The following is a 20,074-nucleotide window of genomic DNA, read 5'->3' as shown; positions in this document are numbered from 1 at the left end:
AAGGTCAGCACTCGCAGACTGTTTGCCACTGTTTGTCCACCCGCTGGGTGGTCCAAGGGTGGACCAAAAGTGGCAAACAGTCAGTGGGGAGCTGACCTTATCAAGCCAGTGGACCAACATGCTCGCTGTCTAAATAGCCACTACACTGTTAGAAATAAAGGTGCTGTGCAGATACATGTTTCGTTCATAAAAGGTACAAACAATGTAAATGTGCCCTCAAAGGTACAACAGTGGGTTTAGGGCCCAGTTGTGCACCTTCAATAGGTTGTTCCAAGTGAAAAGCATGTATTTGTACTTTTTCATAACAATGTTTTAAAACATCAATAAAATGAAAAGTCCTGGAGACGAGATGGGGTGTGTGGAGTCAATACAACTTAGAAAATATCATTTCAATGGATTACGGAACAGTTATGTTCCCTGACCAAAGGTACTGAGGTGTACTCTTGACGGTTCCACCCCAGTGATGAGATGGGTCTTTATTTCTGAGAGGGTAATGCTATATTTTGTTGTCTGTATGCGTTGATATCACAGTGCAAAGGATTTTAATGACACTGTTTCCAGATGCATTTGATGGTTTCTTATTGGGATCTAAATGTGTTCTGCAGGAAACTAGTGGTCAAAAGCATTAGGCTTTTAAAACTAATGGTCCTTTTTTCTACAGGGCTAACGGAGAAGGGATGGGGAAGATGAGGGTGAACCATATTTTCTCTATTAAACTATTAACAGTGTCTGCTGGGTGTCCGGTAATCACTGATGGGCTGATATCACAGTGCAAAGGATCGAAATGGAACCGATCTGGCGTCCTACGGGAAACTAGAGGTCTCTTATTATAACCGTTGGAAAAGAAAGGAATCAGGTTTTAATCCAGACGGATGTCCTTTTTTTAGTCAGCTGCCTGTTTTTCAAGAAACACAGACAGGGCGCGGGCTGATGACGACGTGGGGGGCTGGCAGGACCCCATCCAATGAAGCTTTGGGGAATGCTGCGTGCTCGGCCGCTGTTGTGGAATTCTGATGCTGCTCTCAGCTGCTCGTCTCGAAGCCCCTGTCTGCGGTGATGCGTTCGCTACAGTATAACCGAGTCGTCGCCCCCCGCTGTAGATCGGCCTCTCACCTCGCATGGCGCTGAGAAAAGCGGCTGAATCCGGCCCGCTGATGCTGAGGATCTGCACAAAGACGTAGCGATGGCTGCTGCTCAGATTCACCGAGTGGCTGCTGTGCTGTGCTGTTGAAAAACAAGGCCGTGAATCGCGCTGGTCAGCCACCACAGGCTTTTCTAGCGATGCCGTGCAGGAGATGGCCGATAAAGCAGCGATCTGATGAGGTAGCCTGCAGACGAGGCGCGCACTGAAGGCCAGGCCTTTCTGTCTTTGCTGGTCAGCTCGGTTTGCTTTCTGCAGGTCTTGAAAACGATGCGAGAACAATGCCTCTCTCTAACTTCCTCCACACGACACCTTGGCTGCTTTCTATTGGCTTCCCAGTAACGTAACCTGAGTGCTTAAGTGGGCGCACCTGTGTGTGCAGGAGCGAGGAGGACTGGCGCAATTGTGCGCAATGGCCGCGCCGCGAAGGATCCAACTTACTACTCTCTCAAGCGAGCTCACTCACCCTCCGATCTCCAATAGTCATGTCGCCCAAGAGCTGCCCACCAAGCTGGGCTTGGGCGCAGCTGGTACCCCCGATGAGGACCTACCGGCCTCCGAGACCACCACAGCCTCAGCTAGAATCGAGCTGCTTCTCTTCGAGCCTGATGAACGACGCTGCCCTGAGTTCTACTACCCTGAACTGCTGAAAGTGAAGGTAAAAAACCCCCTTTGAAAGAAACACTATTCGAACCAGAAGACCTGTAGAACATCATAGAACATCTTGATCCTTTTAGGAAACCAGTAAGCATGTGTAGGAATCACCACCAGAACAGAGGCTAGAATGGGGTAGTGGGTATTCCTAATGGGAATTGGGTTCGTAGTTACCACGTCGAACACTTAGTAGTGTCTAGGAATCACCACCCTGCTGAAAAACACATTAGAACCATTGGATTACTTTGGCTTCCTAATGGGAATGGGCTTCATGGTTATTACCGTCAGAGACTTGTAGAACACGTGAATGAACTCCTAATGGTTCTAATATTTTGTTTTCTAGAAGGGCTAACAAGTCTCCTGTTAAACCATTAGAATCCTTTACATTGTGATGTCAAACCACCAGCAAAAGCGCAAACACATGTCTTGGGAATACATGAGCCGTGACGAGTTCAAACGTTCTCCTTTCTTTTTCAAGGTCACAGCCGAAAGCGATCTCAGGACTTTGGAGGTGGTGGAGGACAAGGAGAGGGAGGAGCTGGAGGCCTTGGCAAGAAAGTTAGAAGAGAAATATGTGAGTCAAGGTGCCTTCACAGCGGTAGCATTAGGCCCATCACTCCTTCCCAAACCCAGGGTTCTAAGGGCAGTGGTCAGTTAATCTGTAGAATGATGCTGATATCCTTTGATAATGCTTAAAAAAAGCAGATTGTAACGTGTAAAAATAGTCATGATGGACTGCTGTTCTTTTCTAGGGTGGAGCTCCTAAACGTCGGAAAGACAGATTGCAAGATTTGGTGGACATGGGCTATGGATATGATGAAACTGACTCCTTTATTGACAACTCTGAGGCTGTAAGTTTCAGCAGTATGTTATGTTTTATGAAACATATTGAGTAACTGGGTAATTTAAGTTTTATACAATTTATACAGTTATTGAATTTGATGCTACACATGACAGTATTCTTTGTTTTTTTGCATACTGTCGCAGTCGTAACAAATCCATATATCAAATGTTTTTGTCATTCTAATGAAATTTTACATCATTTTTGGAAATGGTAGCTCTCATTTCCTTTATTGTGTCAAAATCTCATGATGAATGGCGCAGTAGAAATTGCCCACAAAATCTCATTGTGATTTTCCATTGAAAGTTCAGAATGCGTTTTCCTTCTTTTGTAAAGTTACCAAAGATGCGGTGTTTTGTTTTCCGACAGTGACGATATGCTAAGTTATAAAAGTTATCAAATGATGCTTGACTAGGTTCATTTACCTCAGATTTTCTCTACTTCACGAAGACCTATAAACAGCCATTGAACTGGTTTAAAGAACCTCTGTTGAATTGTCTTTTCTATGTTCTCCTTATTTACACCCTTTGTCAAAGTATGATGAACTGGTTCCAGCCTGTCTTACCACCAAGCATGGGGGCTTTTACATAAACTCTGGGACGTTGCAGTTCCGCCAGGCTTCGGATGAAGGTGAAGAAAATGAAACGGATGACTTTGAGGAGAATGTTAAACCCAAGGTGTGTAAATGTTCATTGGAACAGCTCTCAAGTATGTAGAAGTTTTGGCCTTAAAAAAAAGCTGAATTTTATGTGGCTTAGATATTCAGATATCTCACTGTTTCAACAAATGTTCACGGCTGAGATACTGTGTAATTAGGCACTTTATATTCATGCTGCCTTTTTTGAGTTATTGTCAGAGAGCATCTCAAAATGTAGTTCTTTCATATTCAATTCAGTTTTCATAGCCTTAAACTAAATCCTTAGACTGAATTTATTCATTTATGTAGGCCTAACTATTAACCTACATTAATGTTGCCTTCTTAGATAATTGTTTTTAATTTATTTGCCTCATTTGTACGTTTGTACGAAATTTTCCAAATCAAACTTGATTTTAGAAAAGATTCCACGAGCATACAAGACTAAGCAAACGAAGGCTTTAGGATTGTTACCACAATGCAGTTTTAAAAAAATTTATTATTCCAAAATTGTGCCTTTTGTGCTCTCAAAAGTGAAAATACAGTGAGTATGGAGAACAGCTGTATTAGAATTATAAAACATGTTTAGGAACTGCACTGCCTCTGTGTAATGCTGCATTACTTCAAGATTATTTTTGAAAACTGTCATGACCTTAAACTGCAAAAAAATAGTATCTTGTGAAGTGAAATTATCTTAATTTTTGTTTATCTGTTGAATATTTCTTATTTTTAGATGGTTGTGCATTAATTATAACAGTCTACCTCATTTCTAGATGTTTATTAGAATTTAGAACAATCAGCCAACTGTGCTTGCACACTGTGGAATTAGACCTCCACATTTAACCCATCCGTGCAGTGAAACACCCACATGCATGCAAACTAGTGAACACACAGACTAGGGGGCAGTGAGCACACTTGCCCGGAGCGGTGGGCAGTCCTATCCACAATGCCCGGGGAGCAATCGGGGGTTAGGTGCCTTGCTCAAGGGCTCTTCGGTCATGGACTGTCAGCCAAGGGGATCGAACCGGATAGTTGGTTCAAGCTCATTCCTTAAAACTAGTGAAATTATCTGCCAATATAGTGATATTTATTTAATAAAATCACTCAAAACATGTAAAATATGTTTGGAAATAAGTTATATCATCTTAAAATAAGCTTACAACAATCTCAACAAGAGAAATAATACATTTATTGAGTTAAATATATTTATGTAAGTAACTATTTACAGGACACAACTTTTGTAGCGTAAATAACTATTTTCAACAACTAAAACATTTTAAATCATTCACAAATCTTTCAGTTCTTGTTTTATTAGCTCTAGTTTTGAGACGATACATACAAGATACTCCTAAGTCATTTTAAATTGATATGCCATGCATGTAATGGACTAGTACTCTTCTTAGTTTTAGTGATTGCATCTCAGAATGGCATTCTTTTCACTGTGGTGTTGCCAAAGGGTCTATACTTGGTCCCCTCATTTTCTGTTGCTGCTGGGCCATATCTTCAGTGTACATGAATTAAACCTATATAGTCATGTGGATGCCTATTACGCATAACAGTGGTACCAAATTACAAATTATATCATTGTCCCTGACTGGCTAATGATCCATTTTTCTTAAATAATAAAAAAAAAATCCTGTTCTGGTAGTTCTTCAGGATGTCTGTCTGTTTCTCTCTAAACGTTAAATGGCTTTTACTTATTTTTTACAAATTTTTTAAACATTTGAAAGCAATTAATGACTAGGCATCTGCCTGAAGGTACTGAACTCCTCCCATAAGACATTTATTGGGCACCTTCCAAAAGTACTTTTACGGTATTTTGTGAATATGACTTGGAATTTTGCCTTCCTTTGATATGCACGTGATCCTTTTAAAAAATGCAAATAACTGTTTCCGTGTTTAAAGGTTGCTGTGCGTTTATGCTTGAAAAGTCCTGTGTGAATGTGTTTTTGTTTTTTTTTTTGTTTTTTTTCCCCCCCCTCATCCATCTTGCAGAAAAGAAAACTCAAAGAAGGAGTAGAGGAGAAGATGATCAACAACAAGAAGAAGAGACAAGAGACTGTGCTGCCTGAGAGAGACGAGGCAAAAAAAAGGTTTTCTGGTGCTCTAAAGCTTTGCTGATAAGATTTACATAAGTACCTCAAGACATTTAAGGAACTGTTTTCAAATGAAACATGCCATGATGCATGATTTTGTCCTCTTTTCTACAGTGTTCTGCCTACTATGCTGCCTGGAGAGAAGAAAAAGAAAAAGAAGAATGGCAAACCACTAAGCATCGAAGGCATGCTAAGAAAATTTCATAAGGAGAAGCTTCAGCAGCTGCACATGTTCAACGAGAAAGGGAAGGAGGGAGTCACTTCAGCTGACAGCGGCTCCACCAGCCAAGCAGAGGTCCCAGAAGAATCCGCTTCAGCTGATCCATTGTTGACGCTAATCGGTTCAGCAAGTGCAGATGACCTCCTCCAAGCGGTGAAGGCTGCAGATCAGGACTTTGACCTTGATGGGCTCCTGACTGAGGACCAGGACACTGGTTCTCCTGACATGGAGGAGAACCAAGAACCCACGGTTGTATGCCAGCCAGCGAAGCCTCCTGTTTCACTTCCTGATGGATTACCTCCGATGTTAGAACTATACATCCAAGAACTCACTCAGGTACTGCTTTCGCAAAGTTAAAGGTTCCACCGACTTTGTTCACATTGCTGCATCATTTAGTTGTTGAGATGTAAACAAAGTCATTGAGAGTGGTTGAGTTGCTAACCTTGATTTCTTTCCCATGGTCGTGTTGGAAACCATGGGTCACCATGTCTACAACACTAATATAGCCATTTTATTTACTATCCAAAACCACCAATGAACCTACACACAAGTTTTCAATGACAAAATAGTCATACAATTAACTGTTTTGCATTACAGTACCCTTCATGTACCTCAATCATTTTTTGAGGTAGCTTTTAGAGGCATTAAACACTTCAGACATCTAGATTTAGTTACCGCCACTGTGACTAGTTCAGGCAGTCACTTTCTGCATAATTAAAAGGTTTTGAAAAATGATGTCATTTTAAATCCTACCTTGTGTAATACTGTCCTCTAGTGGATAATTCATGATGTTTCTCTCTATAAAACCTGCTCTTTTAGGCCATCAAAGACATGGAAGGAGAGAACAAGATGGAGCTTTTTGCTCCAGAAATAAACAGTGTTTTGCTACAGTAAGTCATGAATAAGGTACTTGTTGTAGAGAAGGTTTCCAAGTAAATTTTAAGCAACAAAGATTAGTTTCTTGCTTCTTTTTTTTTGTAAAGGAATCTTTTTACACCTTTCAACTGACCATTGTCATTTTGTTTGTGTGTCTTTCTATTTTAGTGTGGCGGTTAGGTCTAAGGAGTTGTCCGATAAGGTACGTTCCAGAATCTTTTCCTACCTGGCATCGCAGCTTTCCTGCAAGAAAGGTACTCTGCTTAAGCGAGCCAAGAAACTCCATCTTCTTCATCTGGTTAGTAACTTAAAAAAAAAAACACTACCAAAACAATCTAGGCCAGATTCAAAACTCTCTCATAGGAGCTTCATGCTCTATAGTGCTCTCAAAAAGTACTGGCACTGTGAATTGACCTATGTATAAATAAGTATTATTTCTGGTTGTTTGGGCCCCTGGTTTAGGTTGGGGTTGAAGTCCAGAGAATCTGTAGTTAAGTGAAAGTATGGGTATTGTGTTAAAAAGGGGAAGAACTGAATCTAGTCTAATGTGCTACATCGAACAACAGGAATACTTTTTCGTTCAGTTAGATTTGCCAGGTTGGCTTTCGCTTGGTTGTCAACTTTCTCTCTCAAGTTTCTTTGATTGAGGAATGCTATGGGTGGGGCAGCCCCCATCAGCCTTGTGATTTGGTGATGATACTGCTTATGTAAGCTTTACCCAATTTTAGGACAGGCCAGTATACATCAAAAAGTATTTTGTGAAATATGTCTACGGTTCATTGGATATTCACAGGATGTACCTTATACACTTTGTGTGCCAGGAGGAAGATTAACCTACATGTTTGTGTGCTTGCAAGAGCAAGGCTAACCTACTTAGAAAGAAAACACAGATTTAAGTTCATCGGGGCTTTAACCCCATACACATGCACACACACTACACTGCCTCATGTGGTGCTGCGTTGCTCTGAATTGCTGTTTTATTTTCAGTTTTGGTCGATGATGTACACTACACTAATGCCAGCTTGGTAGTGGTTATTAGCCTGGAGCTCAGTAGAAAAGCAGTCTGGATTGGATGAGCAATGCAGGGATTCCAAATGGCTGTGCGTATGTATTTGCATAAGGCATGCTGAGTATTGTTGATGGCAGTGCTGCTCTGCTGGCATTGTGTTGCCCCAGACTGGGCAACAAAATAAATCACAGTTTTCCCTTATATGATCAATAGAATATAATATGACTTGCATTGCTTATTTTTAATTGCTGAATAAGCTGTTGGAAATAGCTTTTTGTCACTGTTTTTGTTCTTGACCAGCAAACATAACCACCCGCTTAAAAATGATTCTTGAAGGGTTCTTGAGTAAAGAAATTGGTTCTATGTAGAACCACAAATACTCAAAGAATTCTTTGCATGCTTAAAGGGTTCCTTGCATCATTAAATGGTTTCTTTTTGGCAATTTGTGGGAATATTGCTGTTGTTGGAACAAAACTTTGTATCTCCGAAATGGTAAATTTACAGGAGAGAGAAAAAAAAATGCTGTACTTTACTGCAAGTCAGTGGAACCAGATGTTTTAGCAAGCAGTTTTGGGTCACTTCTGTTGTCCTTTATATTGTGTATAAAGGACCAACGGATACAAATTAGAGATACGAGGTTTGATCTGTGAACAGCGATATGCTGTTGATTGTTCTATGTAAAAGTGTTTTGAAAAGGGTTCTATATAGCACCAAAAAGGGTCCTATTCTTACAAGCTTGACATTGCGTAGAAGGACCCCTTTCAAAACATTTCTACATAAAACCATCTACAGCACATTCTCCATCAATCTGAAGAACCTTTCACGATGTAAATAACCATTTAGTTAAGAAAAGGGCTTTGAGTGTTCAGTTCTATATAGAACCATTTCCTTGTCTAAAGAAGCAACCACTTAAAGAATAGAGTTTTTTTTCTGGAGAGGTGGGGAAAGTAAAGTGTAAGCTAAACTTTAAGAATATCACTGTTAAACCCCCCCCCCCCCCCCATGTAATTTGGGGTCATTTCTTTTAGTCCATTCATCATGAAATTTACAAACAATGTAAAGAGTAATGGGTATTTTCAATTTATGTAAAACTGAAAGACGTAAAAAAAAATGGAGATACAATGTATTTCTTCCAACAGCAGTGATGTGCACAGGCCAGGGAAGGAAAATGCTGTTTTTTTGTACTTTACTCACGTATTATTGAATTTGAATCTTACTCAAATACATTTCCAAGGCAAAAGCACTTTTTTACTCCTTACATTTTCATTTAATCCTACAAAGTACGCATTATAAATCTCAAAGGCCAAGATTTACTTTTTTTTTTCTCATCAATCACTTTTTTATTGTAACTTTATAAAATGTGCAATCAGATCAATATCAGTGGAAAATGTCAGCTCATACTTGGCATTAAAGTTAATGTTTAGAAAAATGTAAAAAGTATAGTTTTGGCTCCTCTTTTAACTGAGAGAGATGTTCTCACAGTACCCATATGTTCACTTAAATCCTACAGAGAAGCTATACTTTCCACCTCTGGTATGGGTTAGTTTGTTGCTCGTAATGTAGCTCTAAATTAGTATCTTCTTAATCCTTGTATTATTATGGTTAGTAAATCAGGTTTATAGCTCGAATCCATGTATAATCCTTTCCTCGTCAGGGTGATGAGCTAAGAGATCTGCTGCAGAGACTGGAAGATGCAGTCACCAGAGCCATGCCAGAGCAGATTGACCGTTTCAACGACAGCTGCCAAGCTCACTCTGAAGCCAGAGCTGCCAAGTATGCTGCCTGCTTTATATCATCTTGGTGTAAAACACATTTGTACTGTACCACCCACCAAAGTGACTTTTTATCCAATCGCCAAGAAGCATGGTGCTTTCATTGTGTCGGTCCAACATGAATAGCCTTTATACTTTTTCGCTTGGTAACGTAAATATGGTTTTGGTCTGTTTTTTCCAGACTGGAGGCTGAGAAAGAACAGAGAGCAGTAGATGGGTCTGATGAAGAGGAGGAAGATAAAAGTGGAAAACGGGTCTTTGGACCACGCAAGAGATTCAAATGGACTGAAGAGATCAGGTTCACCATCGCTACATGTTGTAAACATGCCTTTGCACACATTACTGGAGTGCTGCAGTAGTTTACTAGTTTAATGATTAGAAAAGCATGTTTTCCTACTAATTTCCTACGTATTTGCTTATATAAACTTGAAAAATACTACTCCACTTGCTGGCCAACACTGTTGGACAAACAATACAAACTCATGAGTTCGGTCAAGGTTCAAGGTTACAATGCTGCAAGTACAAATGCTGCTGTCTAATAAATAAGATGTTCAGGTTTAGTTTTAGGTCAGAACACCCCTGTAAGTTGTGCCAAACCAGGCTGTATATTCAGTATTAAATATTATAATATGGCAAAATGTTTTGTACCTTGTGTGTGCTTTCAGAGTATTGCTGTCTGAGCTTGTGAAGCTGAAGATGAATTGCTATGAGCTTGAAGCTCCTGACAGCCCAAGCTTAGAAGAGTACTTGAGGACGTTTTTGGAGGATTATGTAAAACCAATGTGGCCTAAAGGCTGGATGCAGTCCAGGTAATGCTTTATTCCTTTTAAGGACTTGCATCATGAAAGCATATGAACAAATAATGTGGAGACAAAGCAGGATTTCTGGATGGTCGGGTTGCACCTTCCTGGGGGTCCCTGAGGACTGGCTTGAGACCCACTACTCTAAAAACCATGTGAACCAAGAAGGTTCACGTGTGGAGGTTCTTTAAACGTTGCACTCACACATCTCATTTACAAAAATGGAACCACTGAAAGGTTCTTTAGGGAACCCAATGTGTGCTTCTGTGGCATCACAAACAACCTATTTTAGCTGTTTTATTACTATTCAATTAAATTTTTTTCTTTGTAGTCTTATTTATTTCACATATAAACATCTTAATAACCACTAGGGGTCAGTAATGCTGGCAGCGTTACATTTTCTGCCTTTCAGCCTTTTTCTAATGCGTTGTCCATCCCCACAGGATCCTACTTATTGAGAGCCGTAGAGTACATGGCCATATCACCGGTGTGGTGTAAGTATGATTATGAATTTGCAAAAGCTATGGATGCTGCTTTTTTTTTTGTAAATAATTAAGTGATGGCAATTAACTCTTTCATTGTGCAGGGCAAGAAAGAAATCTATGACGATGCCAAAATCCAAAAAGGTAAGTTTCAAAATGATGTCTAACCTTTGTATTGACATTATATTGGTGCCTACCTTTTATTTGTTCTCATCATCTAATTGACAGGCCAGTTTTCTTTTTGAAAATGCTGGGGAGGTCCAATTAGTCCCAGCCCTGAAGGGACCACCAGGAGGAGCTGCTGCCCAGCGCAAGCGCCTCAGTCTGCCTCTGAGTACCCAGCAAGCCCCCCAGAACACTGTGAGCAAAGCTTCATTAGATACACAAACATCATATATTTCTCCTCCACTGCCTGAGCTTCAACAAATTAGAGGAGAAGTGGGGAGATCCTCGCTAGGCAGGCATCAGGTACCCAGTGAAGCCACTGATAGAAAGCTTGAGATAGCCGGAAAAGCTCTCTCCAGCGCCCAAACAGGCAACCCAGGTGGTCCACTGCCCACAGATTCATCTCTGAAGATCTTGTGCAATTCTGGAGCAGCTGCAACTTTGAAGCGACTTTCTACAGGGGAGAAGAAACCTCAGAAGCTGATGCTGGTAGCTCCACCTGCCGCTGCTGAAGGTGACTCTGCAGCGGTGCAGGGTGTGGCAAGACTGCTTACGACCACCTCATTTTGCAAAGCCCCTGTTTCTCTGGCAGTGGTGAGTGTCTGTTATCAGATTTTTTTTCTGTCTAGGTTCCTGGTCCTTCATCTTCTAGAACTAACCAGGAGTCCCAGAAGCATCATAGTGTTAAGATGGTAGTAAGAGTGTTATGTGTGATGCTTGCTCTACCATTTAAGAATAATCTTTGTGCGAAGATGCTTTTGGAAAACAAGTAATTAAAAAGTAATTCTAGAGTTGAAGTGGATGTATTAGAGCAGGGAAACCACTAAAAGCCAGGATTTCTCCAGGAAATCTGTGTTCTGTGGCAGCACTCTGAAGAACCTCTTGAGATCTGTGTATATTATTTGTAAAGGACATGTTTAGTTGCTCTTCCATATTTGCTTATTAATATATGGGAATGCAGTCTGACAATCTGCATTATAGTCTGATTTCATGTTTCAAAAACCCCTGTTAAAATTTAAGTTGTTGACATACCTGAGAGGATGACCGTGGTCACAACACAATGTAAGTTTTAATAGTTTTTGCTCTTGGTAAATACAGACTAAAATTAGCTAGATTTTTAAAGAGGTTGTTGCGAAGGGGGGTGGCTCTTCGGATTGAAAAGTGGGATATCTTTTTTTTTTTTTTTTTTTTTTTTTTTTTTTTTTTTTTTTTTTTTTTTAAATGAGATTATATTTCAGATTAGGTACTTTTTGAGGATTGTATTTATAACAATAAGTCAGGCTTTTAATTATTAATTTGCTCCACAAACTGCGTAATACATTTTTTTTTTTAAAGAGAGTACATTTTAGGCCTTAAATATTCAAATGTCTCGTATTTTATGAAGTTAATTAACCAGTCGACCAAACAAAAGGTGTTTCAGAAGAAGTCAATTAGATTTTTTATTTATTTATTTTAAGTAAAAGGTTTTGTAAATATTAAAGTATTTTTGTTTGCATTGAAATAATACATTTCTGACATCCTTTGATTCTGCTGCGTCTCTTGTGTCTATACAGGCAGCTGTGGAAAGCTCTTGTGGGGATCCAGCTCTCCCTACTCCATCACTCTCCCTCCAGGCCTCATCCTATCCCAATGTACCACAGTCGGGGGCTTTAACAAACTTGGTCCCTCTGCATGCTTTGCCTTTCCCTGGGCTGGCTTATGCCAGCAAAACATCTGGACACGCTCAAATCTGCAAAGACTCCATACTAACCAGCCCCGCACCTGGAACTTTCCAGTATGGTCTTACACATGGTGAGTGAGAAACTGAGGCCTAAATCAAGGAAAACACCCCCTTTTCCAGACCGTAATGTGAGAGAACCAGAGTCATTTAATTTCCAGTCAAAATGGCTATAAGTACAAGTCATTCAGGAAAAACGCAGAAAATTATTATTAAATAGAAAATAACACGGGAACCTCATTGACTAAATATAATGTAAAAATGTTCATTATTTAGTGCATCCACCCATACCTTCTTATTACAGCCTCCAGGTCTTGAAGACATCTGCGGGGATATTTTCTCCAAGTTGAGTCTTAGAAGTTGGTTGCATTTTCTGGCTGTCACAATCAAAGTAATGCCAGACAGATTCATTGATCACATTTTCCTATGGGTACTGCATGATGTATTAAAATATGTTTGTACCTACAAACATTATGAAGCCTTCAATCAAAAGTCTTTTTCCTTTTCTCAGTGAGGCTTCTTGGCAGCTACACATCCTTTTAGACATGTATACATACTATTTTTCCACACACGTATTTTCCTTTGACTTTATCAGGGTTTTTTATGTATGTTTGTTTGTTTTAATGCATAACTTGTTGATCATTTTGACTGGAAATTAAATAAGTGAATGATGGTCTTTAACATTTGCACAGTATTGGGTGTTTATGATTAAAAGTAGAGAGAGTGTTGGTATCAGGCCAATTTCTGTAGCCATGATGGTTATTTTTAGATGGCAATAATATTGTGTCAACGAATTTCATGACTCTGTTAGTTCCCATCTCTAATGTTACTGTCCATTTCTCATCCTGTTTTTTTTCTCTCTCTCCCCCCCGTCCCTCTCTCTTTCTCTTTCTCTCTCTCAGGTATTTACTCTGCACTGTGTTCTAGTGTTCTCTATCCTCTCTCTGGTCCTGTCTCCTCTTCTCCGTCTTCTCTCCATGCTTTGTCTACTAGGCCCTGTCCTTTAGGTGACCTTACAGAATTGTGGGAGAACTTTCATCTGTGTGTTTCGTGTTGAGCTGATCACTGTGTGCATTTTCATGAGCTGTGAATTTGGTTTATAGTTGGTGAAATAAAAGTACAGAGCAGCTTCCTGTATTACTGCTTCACAGGTTATATTTAGATAGAATGAAATACTGTCCTATTTGATGTTTCAGCTACTGATTTTTATTTATTTTTGTTTGTTTGTTTATCCACATTCATGCGCTGCCACATTCTGATCTCAAAAAAGCAAAAAAGAATATTTGCTCTATAAGGAGGTCAGATGTACATTGTGTGACAGAAGGAATCTTACTAGCTTAAGGGAGCAGGCTTTGAGACTCGCACTGTTTCATTAACTCCTCAAAAGACACTCTGAACTGCCAAATTAGTAGTAGTGCAAAAATGCATTGTAATACTTTGAGGTTAGAATAGATTATAATCGATTATAATAATATATATTTTTTTTTTGGTCTAAATAAAATTCTTGGTCTGTTGTCTAGCCTAAAAACAGCTCTGTGAATTGATTTTGTCTGTATTCTAGTGCTATGTAAGGGGCACCTGATCATCGCACCTATATGGGCTTGACGTCCCTTTCCAAAATTATGGGCATTAATGTGGAGTTAATAAAGAGCTTTGTGGCGGTAACAGCATCCGCTCTTCTAGGAAGGCGTTCCACAAGATTTTGGAGTGTCATTCAGTTAAAACAGCATTTGTGAGGTCTGCCAAACCCAGATTCATTCATCAGGCTGTCAGAAGTAGTGATTCATCACTTCTGAGAACTTCCACTGCTTTAGAGTACAGTGGTGACATGCTTCACACCACTCCAGCCGACACATGGCGTTGTGCATAGTGATCTTAGGATTGTGTGCAGCTGCTCAGCCATGGAAACCTATTTCATGAAGATCCTGGCTCACAGTTTTTGTGCTGATCTTGCTTCCAGAGGCAGTTTGGAACTCTGTAGTGTCTGATGCAACAGGGGATAGGCCATTTTTTAATTATTATTATTTATTTATTTATTTTTTTTAAATGCGCTACATGCTTCAGCACTTGATGGCCCTGCTTTAAGTTTGCATGGCCTACCGCTTTATGGCAGAGCTATTGTTAGTCCTAGGCACTTCCATTTCACAATAATAGCACTTGCAGTTGACTGGGCCAGAAATTTGAAGAACTGATTTGTGGCAAATGGTGCCATGTTTAGCCACTGAGCTCTTCAGCACGACCCGTTCTACTGCCGGTGTTTCTCTGTGGAGATTTCATGGCTAAGCGCTTGATTTTACACACTTGTTATTGGGTGTGACTGAAACATTATACTACATTTGGCCAGATGGTGTCATTTCTCCAGCAAGATTCTGGTTTTTATTGTACTTTTACCAAAATAGTCAAATTGAATTGCGCTCAAATTTGAGATTTCACAATGCACTAAATCGCTTCCCACAAAATCTAATTTTTGTGAGGTCACAGATACACATTCCTGTGAGTGAGCACCCACCATGCTCTGTACAGTGTCATAAAGCAACAGTTTGGCCAAAATGAAACTAACCATTGCTTCATCCATTGTAAACATGTCTATTCACCTCCTGCGGTGGTGCCCCTCAGGTTATGTATCTTGAAGTCGGGAGGGAATATGCTACTTTCTCTATCTGGCTAATGCAGAAGGAAACTAGGATAGCTGACGTTAGTGCTAGGAACAAATAGTGCATTTATATTTATTAGATGTTACATTAGTGTGTGTGTGTGGGGTGGAGGTTGTATGCTATATCTGCACAATGAATTTTGGGTATTGTAGTGATGAATGAAAACACAAATTGAAACAAAATGACAAATTCTGTCAAACCAATGAGATGCAATGCTGTGCAGCAGATTAGAGAATATTACAGTATTACACATGACATAACATTTTAAATGCTAGTTTTAGGCCAGAATGAACCAAAGTTAGGACAGCCTGTTAGCAAGATTCACTTCTTTGTGTCCCAAACAAGTTTGTCTGTCTGTCTGTCAGTTTGTTTGCATGGAAGTGACAAAGTTGGTGTCATTTGTAAAGGTGGCCTTTCAATTCATTACATGCAAGTTTTCCTTTATGTCTGACACAGATGGAAGTCAGATCCATGCAGAAGGTGCCAACGCACAGAGAAAACTGCACTGAGTTGGAGAAAATCGGGAGGGATGACGAGTATGCTTTCAAACGACATTCTCATGACCGAACTGGACTTTACAGTGGTAAGACCACGGAGTTATTAAAGACTGTTGAGTAAGACTCCACCTTAAAGGTAAAATAAATGCTTTCCATCATTTCCACTTAGAATACATTAAACTTCTAACAAAATGCTAAGCTGTGACGGCTACAGAAGTAAAACTAACCCAGTTCAATCTGAATTCAGACATGACTTTATTGCATTACTACTATTTGGGACCATCGGTGCATCAAGAATGTGGTAGTGGTGCCTTTTAATAATACTAATCTTTAATAACAATAACCTTTAAGTGGAAGACATTGTTTAGTTTAAGTTTTTGGTCCTTACTGTAAAATCTGCACTTAAGAACTTTTGAGGCTGAGGCTTTTTTCCTTCTTTCTCTCACTTGAGATCTCTGAAATGTTTCTCTTTTGATTTCTTTGTCGTTACTGTAAAATCTGCACTTAACTTGGAGGCTGAGGCTTTTTTCCTCTCTTTTCTCTTGCCCGAGATCTCTCGTATATGTTTCTCTTTCATATCAGCACTTGACTTAATATGGGATGATTATGCTTTAAACAGCAGTCCACGTACTTTCCAAAGACCTTGTATTAGAGTATGTGGAAAGATCCTGACCTGTTCAGCTTAATTTTTGGTCAGTTGGCACTGAATTATTTTTTACTATGTGATATCAATTAAAGGTCATTAAAGAAGACACAAACAACCCACAAGGGAGAGGCTATTTTATTTGGATATGAAGGATTGTGTAAAGGATGTTTGGAATTGTTTTGTTTTTTTTCTGAAATTAAAAACGCCATTATTATTATTATTATTATTATTATTATTATTATTATTATTATTATTATTATTATTGTCTCAGGGATTCTTAAGGAGGGGGGTGTTGCATTAAGCACAAACTTGGGAGTAACAGTACTGCATGTAGTTTTGTATGTCAAAATGTGACTGAGATAAACTGATATGATGGTAATATTTATAAATAAAATATGCAAACATTATGGACAGTGTGATCTTTCAGTCTCTGTAAAGTATGATGTTGTATAAGTCTGACTACATATGTAGTGCGCATTGTTTTCTGAACACTGATTTATCCAACTGGTGTGTATTGTTTTTGTTTCATGTTACTTAATGTTGTATTAGAGCCCATAAATCACTGTATTCTACTACACAGACTTTTGTCAAACTCTCAATTGGCTTACAAATGTAAAAGCACACAACTTTTCTGCATGTTCAAAAGAAAAGCATGGTGTACATCAAGTTTCTGTTCTAGGGTCACTGCCGTTTTAATCCATGCTGCCAAAGGTTGTGGATATCTGTTAACATTGCAGCAGTGAAAGCTAATGCTATATTGAAGACAACTAGATCAGCTAGTGGTGGTTTCACTTTGTCCAAAGACTGCTAGAACATAAAACTAGATGTCAAATCATGTTGATGTTTGAGTTGCATCAGGTGTAGCTGTAAGACCACTGCTGACTTCGGTCTTTCATTTAGTGTACATGTAGATTATGTTGCTAGAACAGCATTCCTCTCTCAAAACAAAAAATGGCCAAACAGCTTTAGTTTTTCATGATGCGAAAAAAAAAATAGTTCACGCCTTCCACTCCAGGATGGACCTGTGTAATTCCCTACAATATGGAAGCACTAGTAGGTTCCTAAACAATTTCCAGTTCATCCAGAATGCAGCAGCTTCTAGTCCTTAGTAGAAGAACACTGTTTGAACATTAGTCCTATTACTTTGTCTGTAAATTCAACAAAATACTTCTGTTGACCTGTAGGTCTGTAAATGGGATTTTTCCCCATACTATCTGTGTGGAATCATCTGTATATCCCTGTCAGAATGCCAAGCTGTGTTTGTCACAGGTCGTAGGTCCTCAAGCAGGATAAGGATTACAGGACCGCAGGATATTCACATTTACTGGACTCTGGGTTAATGTGTACTTATGTGCTATGTTGCTGACGTGTTTTCTGTTCCCAGATTGTATTCCCTTAGGAACATTCCCTTAGTGTGTGTTTTACTATGCGTTTTTTATGCCTCCTCCCTTTCCTCATGTATTCGGTATTCTGTATTTTTCCTCATTGCTGTCTTCCCGTCCCATCCAATTTGTGTTGGAAGATTTAAAAGCCTCACAAAGTAATATGTACCTAACGGCTGCATGATCAAACGTTTCTGAAAAATCCATGATGCCTGCAAAATCAAATACAAGTGCATTAATATAAAATAACCGAACATTTGGTTTCTTAAATTTAGGTTTCTTAAATTTTAAATTCGTTTTATATTCCAGTACACACTTTACAAAATGGTTATTCAGACCAGCTTCTAGATCAGTCCCTTCAACAGCTACCTACTAGAAAACCAGAACTCTTTGGCTAGGTAAGGGGTGTCCAAACTTTTTTCAAAGAAGGCCAGATTGTACCATGTCAAAATACTAGATGGCCAACATATTCACGTTTCAAAATACGTTTCAAAAATATTTGTGCATAGAATGAGAGATTTGTGAGCTACTGTTTCCTATCACTGCATAAAAGGTGCACATGGCTTCTTTTATTGTTGGATTGCCAAAACCTCCAGTTTTCAATGTTATGTTTGTGGGTTATAGCCTTCTGCAGGCCTAGTCAGAGAAGAAAGGCTCTTAGTTAGCTAACTTCATTACTGCAGTGAAATGCATCACTGCTGCCACCATCAGGTGAACGGGAGAAGTGCAGCATACTTGCTGGTAAGCCACTTGTAACTCTTTAACAGAAGCCATGGGCCAATTAAAATCTGCCCGCAGGCCGGATTTAGCCATGGGCCGGACTGTGGACAGCAGTGGTCTAGGTTCCCTATGTCAAACACAAGGCACAAGGTCCAGTCGGGCCCATGGCACAATCCTATTCGGCCTGTGAAATAATTTACATTTTCTGATAATTTTGGCCTGTTTTCCCATGAGCCAATTTGGGCCACAGCAAAATGTTAAGTAAAAAATAAAATAAAAACACAGCTGGCCCATGGATTTGTTGATTTTTTTTTTTTTTTTTAAAGTAAGGCCCTTTCAATGGTTGGGTTCGACACTCCTAGGTCTAGGTGGTATGACAGCGTTGATGGTTTCTGAGCTGAACTAGAGTACTAAATGTCTTCTGACACATTTTACATGGAAAAATTCCCTTGAAACCGCTCAGCGTAGATGCTGTTCCAAAGATCTTATCGCTGTGGTAGTTCACTTCAGAAACATGTACTCGAAGGTGAGAGATGCGATGTCCTTCTGACGTAAAACTGTCGCCACACGTGTTGCACTTCTACTTTTTTTTCTCATGTGTCTGAGTATGTTTTTCCAGCTCATACATTGTTCTAAAAGTAAATTCACAGCGATCACATTGAAACCGTTTGGGTACTATTTTCTTGCTGATTTCGTGATGGTGCATGTGTTTTCGAAGATCCTCCAGTCCAGTACAACTCTCCTTACACTGCATACACTTGTAGCAGGGCTGCTCTGCTTTGCTCTTGTGCTGCATCTCGTCATGCTCAGTTAGAAGAGCCAAGCTATCAAAACTCTCTTTGCATTTTGGACCGCTGTAAATGTTACCAAAGTGATGAACTTCCTTTGTGTGCTGTTTCAACACTTCAAAATGTCTACATTCAAAGCCACACATGAAGCAGCTATATACTTCATGTCCCTCCTGGCGTGCTGGGAAGTGTGGTGCTTTTCCACCTGGAGAATAGCTTTGGTGGGTCCTTTTGTGTGCTTGCAAACCCTGTTTTTCACTGAACCTCTTCTCATGCTGAGAACAGTTATAAGGCTTGTCTCCAGTATGTACTGTCTGGTGAAGTCTCATGGTGTCATGACTGAATCTCTTCCCATGGTGAGGGCAGGACTCTGTGCCCTTGTCTTTCGTTGATTAAGAAAACATTTGGAATTTTCTTCTCCTGCATATAAAAGACCATTGGAATACAGTGAGTAAAACAATTTAAGCATAAACACTGTTAAATTACTAGGCATCTTTGCCAACTATTTGTGAGACTGTCATAGCATCAGAACATTTCTAATTACAGAACAGAAACTTTGAATTACTTTGGTACTTAATTCATTAGTGAGTGCATTTACATGCACATCCGACTATTCAAATGGTCATGTAAACACCATACTCAGGTTAAGAAATCCAACAAAGCGAGCTGGATTTTAGATCAGTCAGATTTCGCAGTGCATGTAAACTCTTACTCTGATTTCTTTCGGATTTCTCAGTCTGTGCATGTGCGAAACAGACAACAGTACCAGAAACAAGCAATCAGCACTGGCGTTACATGCAGCAAAACCCTATTGGAACGACGCTGAAATCGACTACGTTCTTGATTTAAATTAAGGATTTAAACATTCTTCGTCTTCTAGATGATGCATGTTCATTTTTTCAGTTAAATTGGTGCAATGTTTAAAAAAAAACATGCAGCATTAAGTTTGTTTTACATTAAGTTTACATCACTCCGTCTTC

The 20,074-nt window shown here is 39.5% G+C and overlaps 1 protein-coding gene across 2 annotated transcripts; it reads left to right on the top strand.

Annotated features, from left to right (window-relative positions):
* The first annotated feature begins 780 nt into the window (after positions 1-780).
* On the top strand, positions 781-16,611 carry ubn1 (ubinuclein 1). Of its 2 annotated transcripts, XM_017684653.2 has the most exons (17): positions 781-1,799; positions 2,274-2,369; positions 2,548-2,646; positions 3,173-3,313; positions 5,266-5,363; positions 5,481-5,922; positions 6,406-6,476; positions 6,631-6,760; positions 9,126-9,244; positions 9,425-9,541; positions 9,909-10,052; positions 10,487-10,537; positions 10,630-10,669; positions 10,754-11,284; positions 12,244-12,481; positions 13,310-13,414; positions 15,518-16,611. In XM_017684653.2, exons 1-17 carry the CDS (start codon positions 1,554-1,556, stop codon positions 15,568-15,570), a joined length of 2,721 nt encoding a protein of 906 aa, XP_017540142.1. In that variant the 5' UTR covers positions 781-1,553; the 3' UTR covers positions 15,571-16,611. The 2 variants fall into 2 exon arrangements, with proteins under 2 accessions (XP_017540142.1, XP_017540143.1); XM_017684654.2 differs by lacking the exon at positions 13,310-13,414 and having other exon boundaries at positions 782-1,799.
* Positions 16,612-20,074: the final 3,463 nt, after the last annotated feature.

The sequence above is a fragment of the Pygocentrus nattereri genome, chromosome 12 (genome assembly GCF_015220715.1).
Source record: "Pygocentrus nattereri isolate fPygNat1 chromosome 12, fPygNat1.pri, whole genome shotgun sequence".
NCBI classification, from domain to species: domain Eukaryota; kingdom Metazoa; phylum Chordata; class Actinopteri; order Characiformes; family Serrasalmidae; genus Pygocentrus; species Pygocentrus nattereri.
The sequence above is the reverse complement of the archived record's forward strand: the minus strand, read 5'-3'. Positions and strand labels throughout refer to the sequence as shown.